The following is a 14689-nucleotide window of genomic DNA, read 5'->3' as shown; positions in this document are numbered from 1 at the left end:
GCAGTGCAGAGCCAATGGAGGAGTACTGTACAGTTAGTTGGGGCTGACAAGATTTCAGATTCATACTGATAGGATCCTGATAGCTTGTTCTGTATAAGTGGGATTTCCAAGATGGAGCTCTTATATAACTAGAGATTGCTTTGTTGAGGAAAGTTTTGGTCTTCCCACTTTCCTAAGCAGTCCTTTCAGAAAGCATTGCAAGGTATTCTCTGGCTAGGACAGAGCCGACTTTGTAACAGGGATTCTGAAGCCACAACTTGTTTTGGACAATCCAGAAACAGGGATGTTAGCTCTATCAGAGAATACTCTCGGAAAGAGATGCTTCTAAGTGTGACTCTGTGCCGTGTCCTTTTCCTCACTCCCTTTTTCAAATCGCAGGCAGCAGAAAGCCAGAATGCACAAGCAGTTTCAGGGGCAAAAGGAGGTGTGATGCTCTGGAACCCAGCCTGGGTTGTGTTACAGCAGGACAAGAAAGCCCTGAGTGTTAATGATGAAAACCAAAGAAGTTCCAATTACCACTCATGTTCCTCTGCTCATGGACCAGCTATTCTAGAATGTTTCTTCCCTACCTCTCCCTGGCGAGCTATAGACTGCTTTAGGGCACTGCAGCACTGACTTAGGCGCTCTCTAGCATGCCACTGGAGTTAGTATTCCCTGCAACACAGGCACCTATTTACAGTAGGAGCATCTTCGCAGTGAAAGGTGTTCGTTCACACCCCTTCAGTTATTCCTGTGTGCCGCACAGTGAGTGTTTCTTACTTTTCTCTTGCATGTGAATGCAAATATATTCAAAGGAGTGGGCATGAGCTGCTAACTCCTGAGACTGACATTTTCAAATGGGATTTGTCTCACCTGCAGTTCAGACATTTACAGTTGGAGTTCATTATCTAGGTTTACTTTATGGGCAGCAGAGGGAAAGAGGAATTCCTGACACAGTGCATCTCTGCTCAGGTAAACAAGCGCCACAAACCAGAGGTGTGTGCTTCCATCCAGTGACTCTAATGAGAGTCTGGATCTCAAGGTCCAAAGTAGGTGAGCTGAAGCCACCCTTGCAGAAAGCAGGTATTGTCTCTACCTGTGTGGGAAGTTTGTGTCAACTCAGTTGTGATCCTTCCCTCTAGTCAGTGCTGGGCTTTAGAATGGCCACTGAGCTCCCAGGCTCTCTGAGCTCTGTGCTGAGAACAGCCGTGCACTACGAGGGCACAGGCACCCTGGTGTTAATACAGAGACAGGACTCTCCTCCCCTTTTTGCTTCAACACTGGGTCCCACCCTTATGGGTGGGTTACACGATGAGCGTGACCAGGGTGAAGGAGGACCTGTGAGCCAAGACGTACACACACTCTGCACAGAGCTGCTGTTTCTCGGCCGTCAGCAAATGTGTGAGTTATTAGTGCATGAGAGGAGGCAGCGGGGCCTAACAGCAGAAGCAAACACCATTTATTGCTGTTTTTCAGAGGTGCACCAAAGAATAAAGGCTTTCTGCCCTAGCCTGACTAGAAGAGATCCCAATCATCACATCAGAAACTCCATATCCATTTACCTTTCCCTTAAACCATACATTCCCTCAGGCTCTTCACTCTCTGCTTTTAATATATTAAAGGAAGAAAGGCACTTCCTAACTCTGACAGGGTTCCTTCCTGTCCCTGGCTCGAGTTCCCTGGGTTACAGGAGAGCTGGAGCTCTTTGAAAAACACACGTAGGTGAGAGGAAAATTCATTAGCACTGTAAAACCCCGGTGATACAAAAGATTCATTCAGAGATCCTTCTGCAAACTGCTGTTCTGGCTTCATTAAAAGCATAGCCTGTGGCTGTCACTCAAATAGACTGGATTCGCTTTGGGTTATCTAAATGAGAATGATCATTTCTTCAATGAGAAAAAAAAAAAAAAAAAGATAAACCAGTAGGAATTATTCTTTATGAATTATGTACTCAGCTTTCATACTGACCTATTGAGTCAGCATTGAGAGTTGGATTTCCTAGAACAGCCTTTCATGGTGGATTTTGGATATTTTCTTCTTTTCAGCCCAGAAATATCACTAGAATGGCCTTTCTCACACTAAGTGACACTGTGGACTCCAGCTGCATCGTGGATGCAGCGGAAATAATGGAATTTCAAAGCAGTTATCCAAATCATTCATCCTTCTGGTTTCTAGCATTCTTCTGTGGCTCCCTCCCAGTCTGGATTCAGCATGTCGGCATCTCTCAATGCCTATGACCTCGTGACATCCTGATTAAGTGGGGAAGTGTTAATATCTGGTGTGCAAACAGACATTCAAATTGAATGTCTGTCAGAGCAGCAAGGAGTTATATGGACTTAGCTGTACAGTCACAGAGCATGCCTATGGCCTATCCCCTATCCCCTGCTCCAGACACGGCATCTCCCTCGGTAACTGCCTGCCCCTGCAGAGGTGATGCCCAGGTGGCTGAGTGACCTGCTGCATGCCCGTCTTCTGACACCGAGGCTCCCTGGCAGTGCTCTGGGGGTGTTCAGCACTGAGGAAGCTCCAGGTGTGCCTCTCCCTGTGGTTTCAGTCACTGCACTATCAATTTTTATTAATAACACAGCAAACCAAAAATTACTGTGCTATCTTATATAAGCCTGTATCAGAGTCTCTGTGCCTTTTCTCCCGCTGCCTGGTGACCTGTAAGAAAGTTGTGTTTACAGGTTTATTTTACATCTGAAGAACTGACAGTTAATCCTGCTGCATCCCTAAGGAAATGGTGAGCTTGGATATGTGTCACTGTGTGCGCTGCGTTGCTCACCTGGAGGTCAGTTTTACAGCAGCACTGGGAGTCACAGGTGGCAGCTCAGAAAACAAGGTGTGACCACGCAGGGCTGGGGTACGAGAGTGGAGCTGCGGGGGGGGACTCGGATGGTGACACAGCAGAGTGGAGGGGGTATGGCAGGGCTGCTGGGGAGTCCAGGACTGAGAGAGCAGGAGGGGCTGCAGGGTGGGGTAAAGAAGCTCTGTGGGAAACTTCAAGGTGATGTAGCTGGATTAGGACGGGGCTGATTGAAATGCACCCTGGAAGGGTGGTACCATCCTACAGGTCAGAGTGGAAATGCAGGACTAGAGCTGGGACATGCTGCCTCATCTGAGTCACGGTAGTCTTCTTTGCTCCTCATATTCCTCTGTTCTGTGTTCCCTTCCATCAAATCCAACTAGGACATTGTGTCACCAGGTTGCAGTCTGGGCTGCAAAACAGCCAGGCTGTATGTGCCTTCAAACCGTGGGGAGACCTCCTGAGAAGGCTCAGCTCTGGCAGCAGGGAGTCCCCCCCGCTTCATTCACACACGGCTGTCCAAATATTCCACTCCTCCTCCATCAGAAACAGCAAGACTGTGTGTGGGGAGCCGTGATTAACGTTTCTCCAGATGAAACTCTAGGGCAGGACACGTTGGCAGAGCTGGGGTATGGCTGTCAGGCCTCCACCCATCCCAGCTCTGTCACAGATCACCGTGGTGACACAGCCGCACGGGGGAGAGGATGCCAGATGTGTTCAGTTTCTCAGTTTTCAGGGTGATGCAGTAGGCTTTTTGAGGTGGAAGCCAGCACACTGTGAGGACTAACGGTCCTTACTGGGTCCAAACCACTGCCCAGTGACAGTTTGAAGGTGTCCTCTCTTCATGATCTGTGTTAATGGCAAACGAGGCCAGAAGGTGGGCTCAGTGCTGAGCCACACAGGGCCAGCCAGTGCTCTTCAGAGCCCATCTCTCCTCACTGTGGCATGTTGTAATGTAGGGAAAACCAAACCTGGGTAGATATGTAGCTCAGGGTAGCCTTTGCTGGCATGCCCTGTATGTCTAACTGTCATCACAAAGCTGGGCATAAAAGAGCTAAGCGCCCCCATGTCTCCACAACACACCACCCACTCATAGAAAAAAATAGTGTCCATCATTTAATTCCTGACTGCATATGCAGCTTCAATAATATTTCTCAGTGTGTCCTGCGTATGACTGGTACTACGGACAACACGACCACGGACTGACTCCATTTGCGTTCAGGAACTAACTGCAGAGGTGTGGCTGCTGCTGTTTGCTTTCAGGTTTCTGAGCTTCCTTGCTATGAACTGCTATACATGTTTCCCTTTTCCTTACCCTCCTTCACGTAAGACTGGAATTGAATACAAGAAATGCAAGAATATTTGAATCACATCCTCTTCTAGAAATCTCTGCTGAGTTTGAGGCCATTCTTTCTTGTATTTGCTACTTGCAGAGGCTGCATCTGACATCCAGGACAAAGACAGCTTCCAGCATGGGTCAGTATGTAGCATATATTCAGCAAGAAAGAAATCAAAGAAGGGCATTGCAGTTACAAAGATGTAATGATAGAGTTTATTTCTGATGAGTGACTGATGTTCCAGAAATATTTGCAACCAACTTATTCTATAAATTGAGTTATGGAGCTTTTAATGTAAAATAGAAGGCAAAATCAAAGGGCAAGAGGGGTGAACGATTATGATTTTGTATTTCGGTTTTTAATCTGTTTTTCAGCTGGTTTTGCTTGCATCCTGTGGCTGACCTGAGCTGAGCTGATGCAGCCTTTTATGTTACTTTAGAAAGGTTCTTGACCCTGATAGTGCATCTAATTATGTTGGGTTGGTTTGGGGAGCTCTCATCTAATCTGCTCCCTGTTGGCCCCTGCAGATCTTCCACATGACCTACGATCTGGCCAGTGCTGTGGTGCGGATTGTGAACCTGATTGGGATGATGCTGCTGCTGTGTCACTGGGATGGCTGCCTCCAGTTCCTTGTGCCTATGCTGCAGGACTTCCCCGACGATTGTTGGGTGTCCCTCAACCGCATGGTGGTAAGTGCCTGCCCTCCTTGCTCCCTCACGGCCCTAAACCCAGGCTGGTCACGGCATCACCACTGATTGCCCTCCCAGCACTAACGTGGCATCCCCCAGCTTCCCGTTCCCCCCCAGCTCCTTTTAGGGCCTTCCTCCACTATCCAGCAGGCATTTGTAAAGCCACGGCGCTGTGGGCGTGGAGGCTTCTTGGAGACAATCTCTGCAAGGAGACAAGTGGGGCTGCAGAGCAGAAACCAGCCCCAGCAGAGCCTGCTGCGGGCTGCCTGCAGCAGAAGGCAGGGGCCAGGCTCCCCCTCCTGGCAGGAGACAGCAAAGAGCGGGAATGGAAACGGTTTTCCGCTGAGGTCTGGGCATCCTGAGCCAAAGGCAGGAGGCAGAGAGGTCCTAGAGCCATAGCTGGGTCTGAGCCATAATTCCCATTACTGGTCCCAGGGAAACTGTTAAACCTTCTGCTCCATATCCACCTGAAGTGTCAGTGTGATCACCCACCCTTCTCCCCGGGGCGCTGCACAATATCCCATTAGAGGGGGCTGAAGCAGACTCTGCCAAGGCACAGTTTGTCGTGGGATCAGTAGCCAGACTTCCCAATAATGGCCCAAGCTGTGCTGCTTACTCTACTGTTTGCTGTGAGGGAGATTTATGCCATATGGTAAACGCATGGGTAGTTCGTGGTACCTTTCAACCGTTTCACAGAGAATTCAGGATCTTTTATTCAAAGGGACAATGTCCAGTTGATTAAGCAGCAAAAACTGACAAAGCTTAAAAAATTGCCTCTTATTACAGCTCTTAACCTCCAGATTCCCCCAGCCAATTTCTTCTTGAAAAAAAAAAAATAATCAGGCGCTCGGGCAGAACAGAACAAATGTAAAATGTATAAAAGAACTGCCAACTTCCCATGCCTCCCACGTGCAGAGCTGCGGGCACATGCTGCCCATGCCTGAGAAGAGTGAACATCCATGAAAAAGTCGTCTGTTTGGTGTTTATTTATTCATTTCTTCCCTCTGCAATAATCATTCACTTCCTGCTGTTGAAGGGTGCCAGACTGACAGTTCTGGAGACTAGAACCCTATATTTATCTACAGAAGAAGAACAACCCATGCAGCAGCTGCCTTATCTTCCACTGTGCTGCGTTTTCATTATTTATATGGCAAGAACAATGAAAGATCAGAGCCCCGTTGTGCTTGTGCTATTCAGGTTCAACAGGGCATACAGCTCCTCATCCTGGAGAGCTCAGAGGTGCAGACAGAAATCATCCCCCTCTGATGAAGCGACTTGGTCATGGTGCCCTTGCAGGACAGCTTCAGAGCAGCAGATTTGAACCATGTTTCCTTTATCCTAACATTTGGGTGGAGGCTGCTGTCTGATGGCAAGTTCTATTTGCTTTTCCCATCCAACCCTGGGGGAAGAGGTAAAATCTAGAGTTGTAGAATTGTAAGTGTGATGAGAGCTGCAACACGAGCTGAAAAGTGACCTTAAGAGTCGAAACAACCAAATCTACTGCTAACTGGTGCATGGAAAACCTTCACAGAAGGCAGTTACTAGCAGTGGCAGACACACATGGCGAGAAGAAGAATAATCCAATGGCTAGAGCACTGACTGCAAGTGGGACACCTGGATTCATTTCCTCACCCTGTTCTGTGTGATCCCAGGCAAGTCAGATGGGAAGCTCAGAGAGTTCTATCTCCCCAGATGCTTCTGAGGTTAAGTAAACACTGTAATGGTGGGTATCTATCCAAACAGTCCAAGAGACCTGGGGTTGTACTGAGCACGTTGCACAAATGCATGGCACGGGCTAATGCAAATTGTGTCTTGGACACTTTTCACTCAGAAAACCACTTGTGTAACCCAGTGGAATGAAGAACTGCAAACATAAATAGAGAAACAAAGCTGAATTTATATAGTCTAGAAAAAAAGTTACCTGGGACAGACTATGATTAGAGCCTATAAATGACCATCAAGGTAACTGTGCAGTGAAGATATAGCATCTTGAAAGGTGGCAGGAGACAGGACAGAAGAAGTAAAGATTTAGCCTAGGCACCTTTTTTAGGAGCAGGACTGAGAAGAGGAGTTAAGGATGCATCCCACAGGCAGAAGGGCTCAGCGGAGTCTCCAGGAGGGGTGGGGTAGAAAGTTTCTATCCAGAGCAGAGCTTGACCAGACAAGGACTCGTGCTGCAGTATTTCTCTTCCCAGCCTTGAGAGTCTCTGAAGCTGGGAATTAAACTTTCCTTGTGTGATTTTTTCTCCTTCCCTTCTGCAGTTAAATCACCTTCACTTTTTCCACTTAATAAAAGTTAAAAAAAAATTATCTCAGTGACTGTCTCAGAAATGGAGCCTCAGGAAACTGGGATGAAGAACTGGAGAGATGGTTATATGCCCCACCTACAGTTCAGGTGAATTCCACTCTAAAAGCTGTACAGGAATATGCCAGCCCCAAAATAGCTTCATTTTAGAACATTTAACAAAGAGAATAACTAGTTCTTCTGGAACCAGACAGTTTCTTCTCACAATAAGATTCTGTCCTCTGATCTCCTGACATTTCCAGATGTGTCACTGGGACCAGTGATGGATGTGGATCTCATGATTAGTGCAACAATTTATGTATAGTCTACAGTGGAGTAACAGGAGAGGCCACCAAGTCAGGAAACAAGAAACTGGTGGTCTGGGCTGTTCTCAGACTTTGGTGCCAAGATCATGATGGCAGTTTCCAGAATGGCTCTGTCTGAGAGCTGTGATGGATGATGGTTCAGATGTGGAAGGCCAGGATGGCATCTGTCTGTGACAGAGTTGGTAAGTTGGATTTGAGGACATTCTGTACTGGTCACAGCTTTGTGGAGAAAAATATACTTGATGTACGACCACCCTGATTGAACACAGGAGTGAGAAAGCTGGGATGGAACCACTGTAGTCAAAAAAGAAATCTTCTGAAGCTTCTACAGCCAAGGGGAGCTGAAAGTGAGGTGCCAGTGCTTTGGAGGATTTCTCCTTGAGTATGCTGGTGCTGCTCTTCCACTGCTCTGGAGTTTCCCACGTAGCCACTTGGCAGTCCATAAAACCAGCTCTGATTCCAACTCAACAGGGAGAGAAGATTCATCATGTCCCATCTGCTTCCTAAAGGTTTGATCCTCTTCCAGGGGATCTGTGAAGGGTCTGGTGTTGCCAAAATCATATTAAGGGCTTGATAAATCCCTGGGTCCAGTTCATCTTAGTGTTTTCTACGTGCACCATGTTTCATCTTTATCAATTGTAGAAGGAATGTCTCTGTATGACTTCTTTCTGAGCTGGCTCTGAAATGGCAGGGAAGGATGTTTTCAGTATTAATTGCTCAGTCCTAATCTCAGGGGCTTCAGCATTAGGTTCCCTACAGGGTGTTTTATTAAAAAGAGAAATGCTAGTGAGTCAGCTGCAGAGTGGCATGTGTGCAGGCAGCAGCATCTCCCCAAGACTCTTACCTGGCAGCTCCTCATCAGAGAAATTTGAGCTCTGCTGAGAACGGAAAGCTGCTGGAAACACAAGGCTCACTCCCTTGGGTGTTGTGCTGAACTGATAAACCCTGCAGGGAAGGCAAATATCCCCATGTCAAATGCAGCGACCTTGCATGGGAAATACCAATTGCCTTCCCTTCTTCCAAAAGGAGAGTAGCTTTCCTTTTGAGCTTAAACCCCCTCCCCTTCCCCACCCCCCAACACGTTCTTGTAGTGTTGCTGATAGAAAGGAGGAGGTGAAATGGATGCAGCATTTGTTGTGGAAGACAGAGCAATCCTGCATAGATCTCCTGTGTGATTCCTAACTCCCCCAAGCCTCTGGTGCAGCAGCTCCCTCCCACCCTCAGCAGGCGTATGATGCTGTGTAGATAATCATGTTTTATAAAATGTCAGGGAGCAGCAAGAGTAGGGCTGCTCCATGGTGATATATGAGCCAGGAGCCAGGGGTGACCCCTGCTAACCAGGGCACAGCCCTACCAGTCTGAAACAGGGTGGGCAGAGCAGAAGTGATGATAACAGAACAGGGTCCACTGACTGTTCCAGTGAAGGCAGGGCGACAGTCATGTCCAAGGTCCACCCAGGGAGCCTGGTTGGGAGCAGCAGCAGGTGGGGTCAGAGGCGTGGCTGGACACCAGGCTAAAGTGTATGTTCAGGGCGCAGTGCTGGGTGCCCAGGTCTGCACTGAAATGGAGCTCCAGGTACCAGGGCTGCATGGGTGGGGGTCCTGGGCAAGGCTGACTGTGACAGTCAAGACTGGTGCAATCAGAGTTCTGAGAAAATCTCTTCTGTTATGTGAAGGTCTCCTTGGAAATAAGCCAAGAACAGACAGGTTCTGTCCGATGTGAAGTCTGACCTGTCATCTCCCTTTCTCATCCCACTATTCCCTTCCTTTAAACTGGATCTGAAGGTTTCTTGTCGCGGCCCAGCAGTTACAGTGTTGTCCAGGGGAGGGCAGTGATGTTCAGAGGCCTTATTTTGCAGCTTTTCCTAAGTGGTGTGCAGGAGCAATCCCTGAGTAACAGCTCTGTGGCCAGATAAGATCACTGCTGAGACAAATGTGGGAGTTCACAAGCTTGAAATATGCCCTTTCACTACAAACAGCTCCTTAATACTGTGAAATGTTAGCGAGGTAAGTCAGGCATAACACTGTGCCCACGGACTATGCCCCTGCCACAAGAATTTGCCAGGACTTCTCTGTGTCTTCTCTCTCTGGTTTTCTCCAGTGAGGGTTCAGCCAGGTATCCTCACATGTACGTCAGACCCAGAACATCCTATAAGACACCATACTGTCGCTTTAGGTGCTTCTGTAAGCTATTGCAGAACCCAACGCTGCCTTTGAAGAGCTCCAGGAACGTGTCCAAGTATTCAAGGGTAGATCTGAGCAGAGGCATTGCAGTCCAGACACTAATCCCAGAGAAACTCTTATAATACTGCCAGTGTGGATGTTAAAAACGAGCTAGTCTGAGAAACCGCTTCAAAGTAATTTTAATTCCCTTTTGCAAATGCTCATAGTGCCTGGCATGTGTCTGAGATAACATCCCTCTTGACTATGTTCAAGCACAGATCTGTAGCTCCATTTCAGCTTGCTTTGAGATGTGGTTAATGAGGAGTCATTTTCTTTCTGCAGTTTAAGGCCCCATTTACCTACCCTAATGGGCCATTTTACCCACTCCAGTATATTTGAAGGAGTACAACCCTCCCACCGTGGGGACTGGCATAGAGCTATATTGAGAATAGGGGTACGAATGTTATGGAAACAAGCTGTGTCAGTATAGCACTGTGGTGCTAGTAAACTTGTGCCCACAGTACATTTGGAACCACTCCTACTGGTCTGATTTAAAGTACATCATTCTTGACCTGCCTGCTTATTCTGTGGAAAACAAAAGAGTGTAGAGCAGGCCTAAAATTAGAGAAATACTGAGACCTGTAAGCAAAGAGTCATCACATAAATTGTGCCATGAGGATCCAGAGCTGTAGGTGCTCTGGTTGTGTCCTAAAGGTAATCGCTTCAACAGGTTTCCCCTTCATTGAAGTTCCTCTCTTCCATCAGTCCTTGATCTCTTCTCCCAGCAGACCACATTGCTCAGGATTGTTTTTTAAACACTCTGTGTTTTCCTCCAGCTCTAGCCCCTCAGTCTGTCATTGCTCAGCGACCTGTCTGGCACAAAGCAGGCTGTCCTCACAGGGAGCCATGCTGCTGATGGGAATTGGGGTTGTGACTTTTAAGTTTGGAGTTTGCAGGGAGCCAGTAGTGTTTCTGCAGGCTGTAGGGGCTCAGTGGTGTTGGATGTTGTAGTTTTGGTTGACTAATTCCTACAAAACACTGGCAAGCTTCCTCGTAAACAGCACTCCTGAGCAGCAAGTTGCTGGAAGAATGGCTTTTAAAACTTGAACCTGCCAGATACCCAGATGTTCCTCTTAGGCTCTGATCATTCATGGCCATTAAAGACCCTGGCAGCCAGTTTCCTGATATATCAGATTCCAGCTCAGCTATTCATAGTCTGTCTTCCCAGATTCCCTTTGGAATTTCAGCTCAGCATTTCTTCTCTCCCTGCTCTCAATTTTGTTGTGAAGATGTGCTGCCCTGTTAAACTACTGCCACACTGAACTCAGAAGGCAGCAGCATGTCTGCAGTGTCCAGTGAGAAATGCCTGCAGGGGAAAGGAATTCATTTAGCCAGGAAGGGATGGGACAGGACACCCACACTACTACCTCTGCCCCAGCAAAGCTGTGAATATGCTGCCCACCTTTACAGTGATGCACCATTTTAAGCAAAGGTTGGTCAAGTGTGACTGCTCCTGCCTGTTGTCTCAGGATGACGGCTTCCCTCCTGAAGCACGGACAACAGATGGGTTAAAGCCACAGAGTTTACAGCATTTGGCATTCTGTAAGTGCAGGGCCATGGCTTTATGACTGCTGGTACTACAGGGCTGAGGGAAAGGGACTGGGGCTCCTGGAAGTGTTAACAGTGAAAATACATGGAGGCCTGTGTAAGGTGTGTGAGATGCTTGATGCCTTCACAGATCAGAAGTGGGTCTGCAAAATGACACAAAACCTGGCTGGTGGAAAAATGGCCCCCCCCTACTTCTTTGGTCAGGACCCTGGGAGCCACAGCATCGACATGGGTGAAGCAAAGGAGCGAGCAGATTTGGTGCTGACACCTCAGGCAGCCCCAGTGCTCAGACCCTTCCTGCTGCCCTGCACAGGCAGCAGAGTGCGAATGCTCTTTGCCTTCCTCTGTCGCTGGCTCCCCTTTGGGCTGTGGCTCCTCACACACTGACAGGCCAGCTGCATGGCCAGGAATAGAGACACCAATGGCCACATTGTCCCTTGTCTCTCTCTGCTGACTCCAGGGTAGTTTTTTCCAGTGCGGGAGGTGAAGAGGTTCCTGCTTTGTTAGGGAGGTGAGCCCAGACAGGCTGGCGTCAGCAGGGAGCAGCCTCTTCTGGGGCTGTGAATGTGCTGCTTCTTCTGCGTCCGCTTTGCTGTCACTTCTGTTGCTTTGCCCTTCTTGTTGCAGTGTGAATCAGGCCTGTCTTGCGTAATGTAACTGAATATGGCCAGGGTAACACTATCGCCTGTCTTTGTCGATGTGCTTATCTCCTAACCAAGCATTAACATTCTCCAAAGGTTCCAGCTCTTTGCCACAGCTCACAAACAGCAACAATACGCTTTGCTTCTGTTTACTACTTGCAAGCTTACTGAAAAATTTCCATCAACATTAGTGTCACTCAGCTGTTTGCAGAGAGGTCGTCAGCCGTCCACCTGCTTGTGATTAGATACCTCCAAGGAGGTGTCCAGTAAACTCCAGGGCTCCCAGCATTACTGGTCACTGGTGCTGAGGCTGCTGCATCTCTCTGAATGGAGTTCACAAAAGCATTGCTTGTCTGTTTGACAAGCCGCAGACCAGGCCATCTGTACAATGACCTTCTAAGTTGCCGTGGTATATGTATCAGCAAAGCTATATCCATAATGTTAACACCTTCCTAGGAACAGAAAGAAGACTGATGAATGTACAGATTATGTGCTGCAATGAATGTCACTGTAGCAGAGGTATTTTTTCACATACCTTGTAATAGCAATGTGTGATGACAGTGCATTTACTTTACAAGGTTTTGTGGCAAGGACTTGCTAGCAAATAATACCCACAGGACAGTGAATGTACCTTGAGCTGTTCCATGAACTCACGCTCATCAGAATAATCATGAAACTTATCCTGTTTTTTCTCCCTATCCCATGATGTAATTGCCGAGGTGCTTCTTGTGTTAGTTGCAGTGGGAGAGCACAGGGTGTTCGAAAGAAGCTGTTGACTTCAGCTGGCTTCTCATGGTGGTATATTGCATCTCTCAAATGAGACCATTTGTAGTTTCTTAGCTCCCTGAAAAAAGCCCTGTTCTACACTGAGAAGAACTCACTGTCTGGACATTATCATCTTAATTTTCTGCCCTTCCCATCTCTTCAGTTAATGACCAGAGATTCTGACCATTTCCTAAATTGGTGGGGAGTGATTTTTCCCACTCTTAAGATCTTGCTGCTAGCAACCTTGCTCAGGGTCTCTTTTAGCAGTTCACTGTTAAAGTCCTTTTCCCAGTGGATTAATTATTTGCTTCAGTTCCTTCTCCCACATGTGGGTCATTTTGAAAATAGCGCAATGCATCATCACAGTTTATCCCAGGTTACCAGTATGTCTGGCTGTCTGGCTTCCTTTCTGGAAAGTTTTGCTGGAAGGAGTACATGGAATCTGTAAAAACCCTGGCCAAAGTCAGTTAATGTCAGATGACTAAATTTGGGCTTTAAAAAAAAAATAAATTGAATGTGCCCACCAGTGCCAAGCCATCAATGAATTGCTCGTTTAACATATAGAGGTGCTTTAAAAATGGACTTTTGGGTCTGACGTTAGGTATCCTTTTCAGAAATGTGTTCATCTCAAGAGAATGTCTTGTCCCACTGCTAAAGCTTTGTCTGTCTATCTGTCTCTTTAGAATGACTCCTGGGGGAAGCAGTATTCCTATGCGCTGTTCAAGGCAATGAGCCACATGCTCTGCATTGGGTACGGGCAGCAGGCGCCCGTTGGCATGTCAGATGTGTGGCTCACTATGCTGAGCATGATTGTCGGTGCCACCTGCTATGCCATGTTCATCGGCCATGCCACAGCCCTAATCCAGTCTCTGGACTCCTCGCGGCGTCAGTACCAGGAGAAGGTAAGGACTGGGCTTTGCAACCCTTATGTGACCCAGGGGTGGTTTACGCACTGTCTGGAGGAAGCCAGGGCTGTCAGTGACCATGTGAGAGGCCAAAGGTGCAGTGTCTTTGTCACCGCGGCCGTTTGTTGGTAATTCACACCCATCCGTTCACTCAGACCCTCAGGAGGAAATAGATGCAAGATCAGATGAATAGTAGTAGGGCAAGTGGGTGATTCTTGTTGTCTCTGGCTGTCTTTTTAGATCAACATTATCAATGTCACTGGTATCTAAAACTGTAAGTCACTTTTTCCTTTCCGAGATCTTGTTTCAAATCCCAAGTGAATGTTCCAGAATGTGTAGCTTTTGTTTAGCAGGTACTTTCTTTAAAAGTATCCAGATTATTCACTTCAGTGCTCCTGAGTGAAACTACATAACAAACCCCAAAGCACGGATCAAAGCTCAGGAGCTCCAAACAGGTTCCTCAGGTAGCTATTGAATTAGTTGCACAGTTGTTGAATTGCATAATGTAGGGCACGAGCAGAAATGTCACAACTGATCAGGTTACCACTGCAGCGGCAGTAACTGCTGGTGGTGGGTTTAAGATGATGCTGTGAATTTGTAAGATGGTAAGGGGCAAACAGGGACAGTCATCCTGATTCAGCTGATGAGGGATAACTCATGGAATTGTATCGGTTCCTTCCCTCTTTCCATGCCTTCAGTATATTGTTGTCTGTAAAGCAAAGGGGCTGCTGGTGCAATGATACTTTCCCCTCTAGGACACAGGCAAAACTTCTGCCTTTAACTGCTGGTTGAGCCAGTAGGCCTGCACCTCCACAAAACAGGAGAGCTGCTTAAAGAGTATCTGTGTACAACTAAGAGCAAGGGCCTGGGCGGCTCGGAGGGGAGGAAGGGACATCACCACAAAGACAGTAGATTACTTTCAGGCATCAACAAAAACAATTGCCCTCAATTAGTAGGGCTGAGTCTGCCAGAGGCAAGGAGGTGTTATGGTCAGGGTCTTAGGGTCTTACGAATGCAGTTGATCTAAAGATTAAGAAAAGGAAGAATTAGTTGCTAGCCCTATTCTGACCCTGCCAGGTGCAGTTAGGTTAGGTGAAAGGGTAGCTGTTATTCAAGTGGGTAAATTATGGCTAGCATGCACAGCCTAGGTAAATTTTAAGTTCAGAGAGGAGGTGGGAGAAAGGATT

At 47.5% G+C, this 14689-nt stretch overlaps 1 protein-coding gene across 1 annotated transcript in view; it reads left to right on the top strand.

Moving 5' to 3' along the window:
- The window catches only part of HCN4 (hyperpolarization activated cyclic nucleotide gated potassium channel 4), a 103297-nt gene that overhangs the window by 57412 nt on the left and 31196 nt on the right, over positions 1 to 14689 (top strand). The window contains exons 3-4 of the mRNA XM_026856356.1: positions 4650 to 4811; positions 13281 to 13499. Of these exons, the coding sequence (XP_026712157.1) occupies positions 4650 to 4811; positions 13281 to 13499 (381 nt within the window). The remainder of the gene's footprint in view (positions 1 to 4649; positions 4812 to 13280; positions 13500 to 14689) is intronic.

This window comes from Athene cunicularia (assembly GCF_003259725.1).
Source record: "Athene cunicularia isolate RWA chromosome 10 unlocalized genomic scaffold, athCun1 chr10_part1, whole genome shotgun sequence".
Taxonomy (NCBI): Eukaryota; Metazoa; Chordata; class Aves; order Strigiformes; family Strigidae; genus Athene; species Athene cunicularia.
The sequence above is the reverse complement of the archived record's forward strand: the minus strand, read 5'-3'. Positions and strand labels throughout refer to the sequence as shown.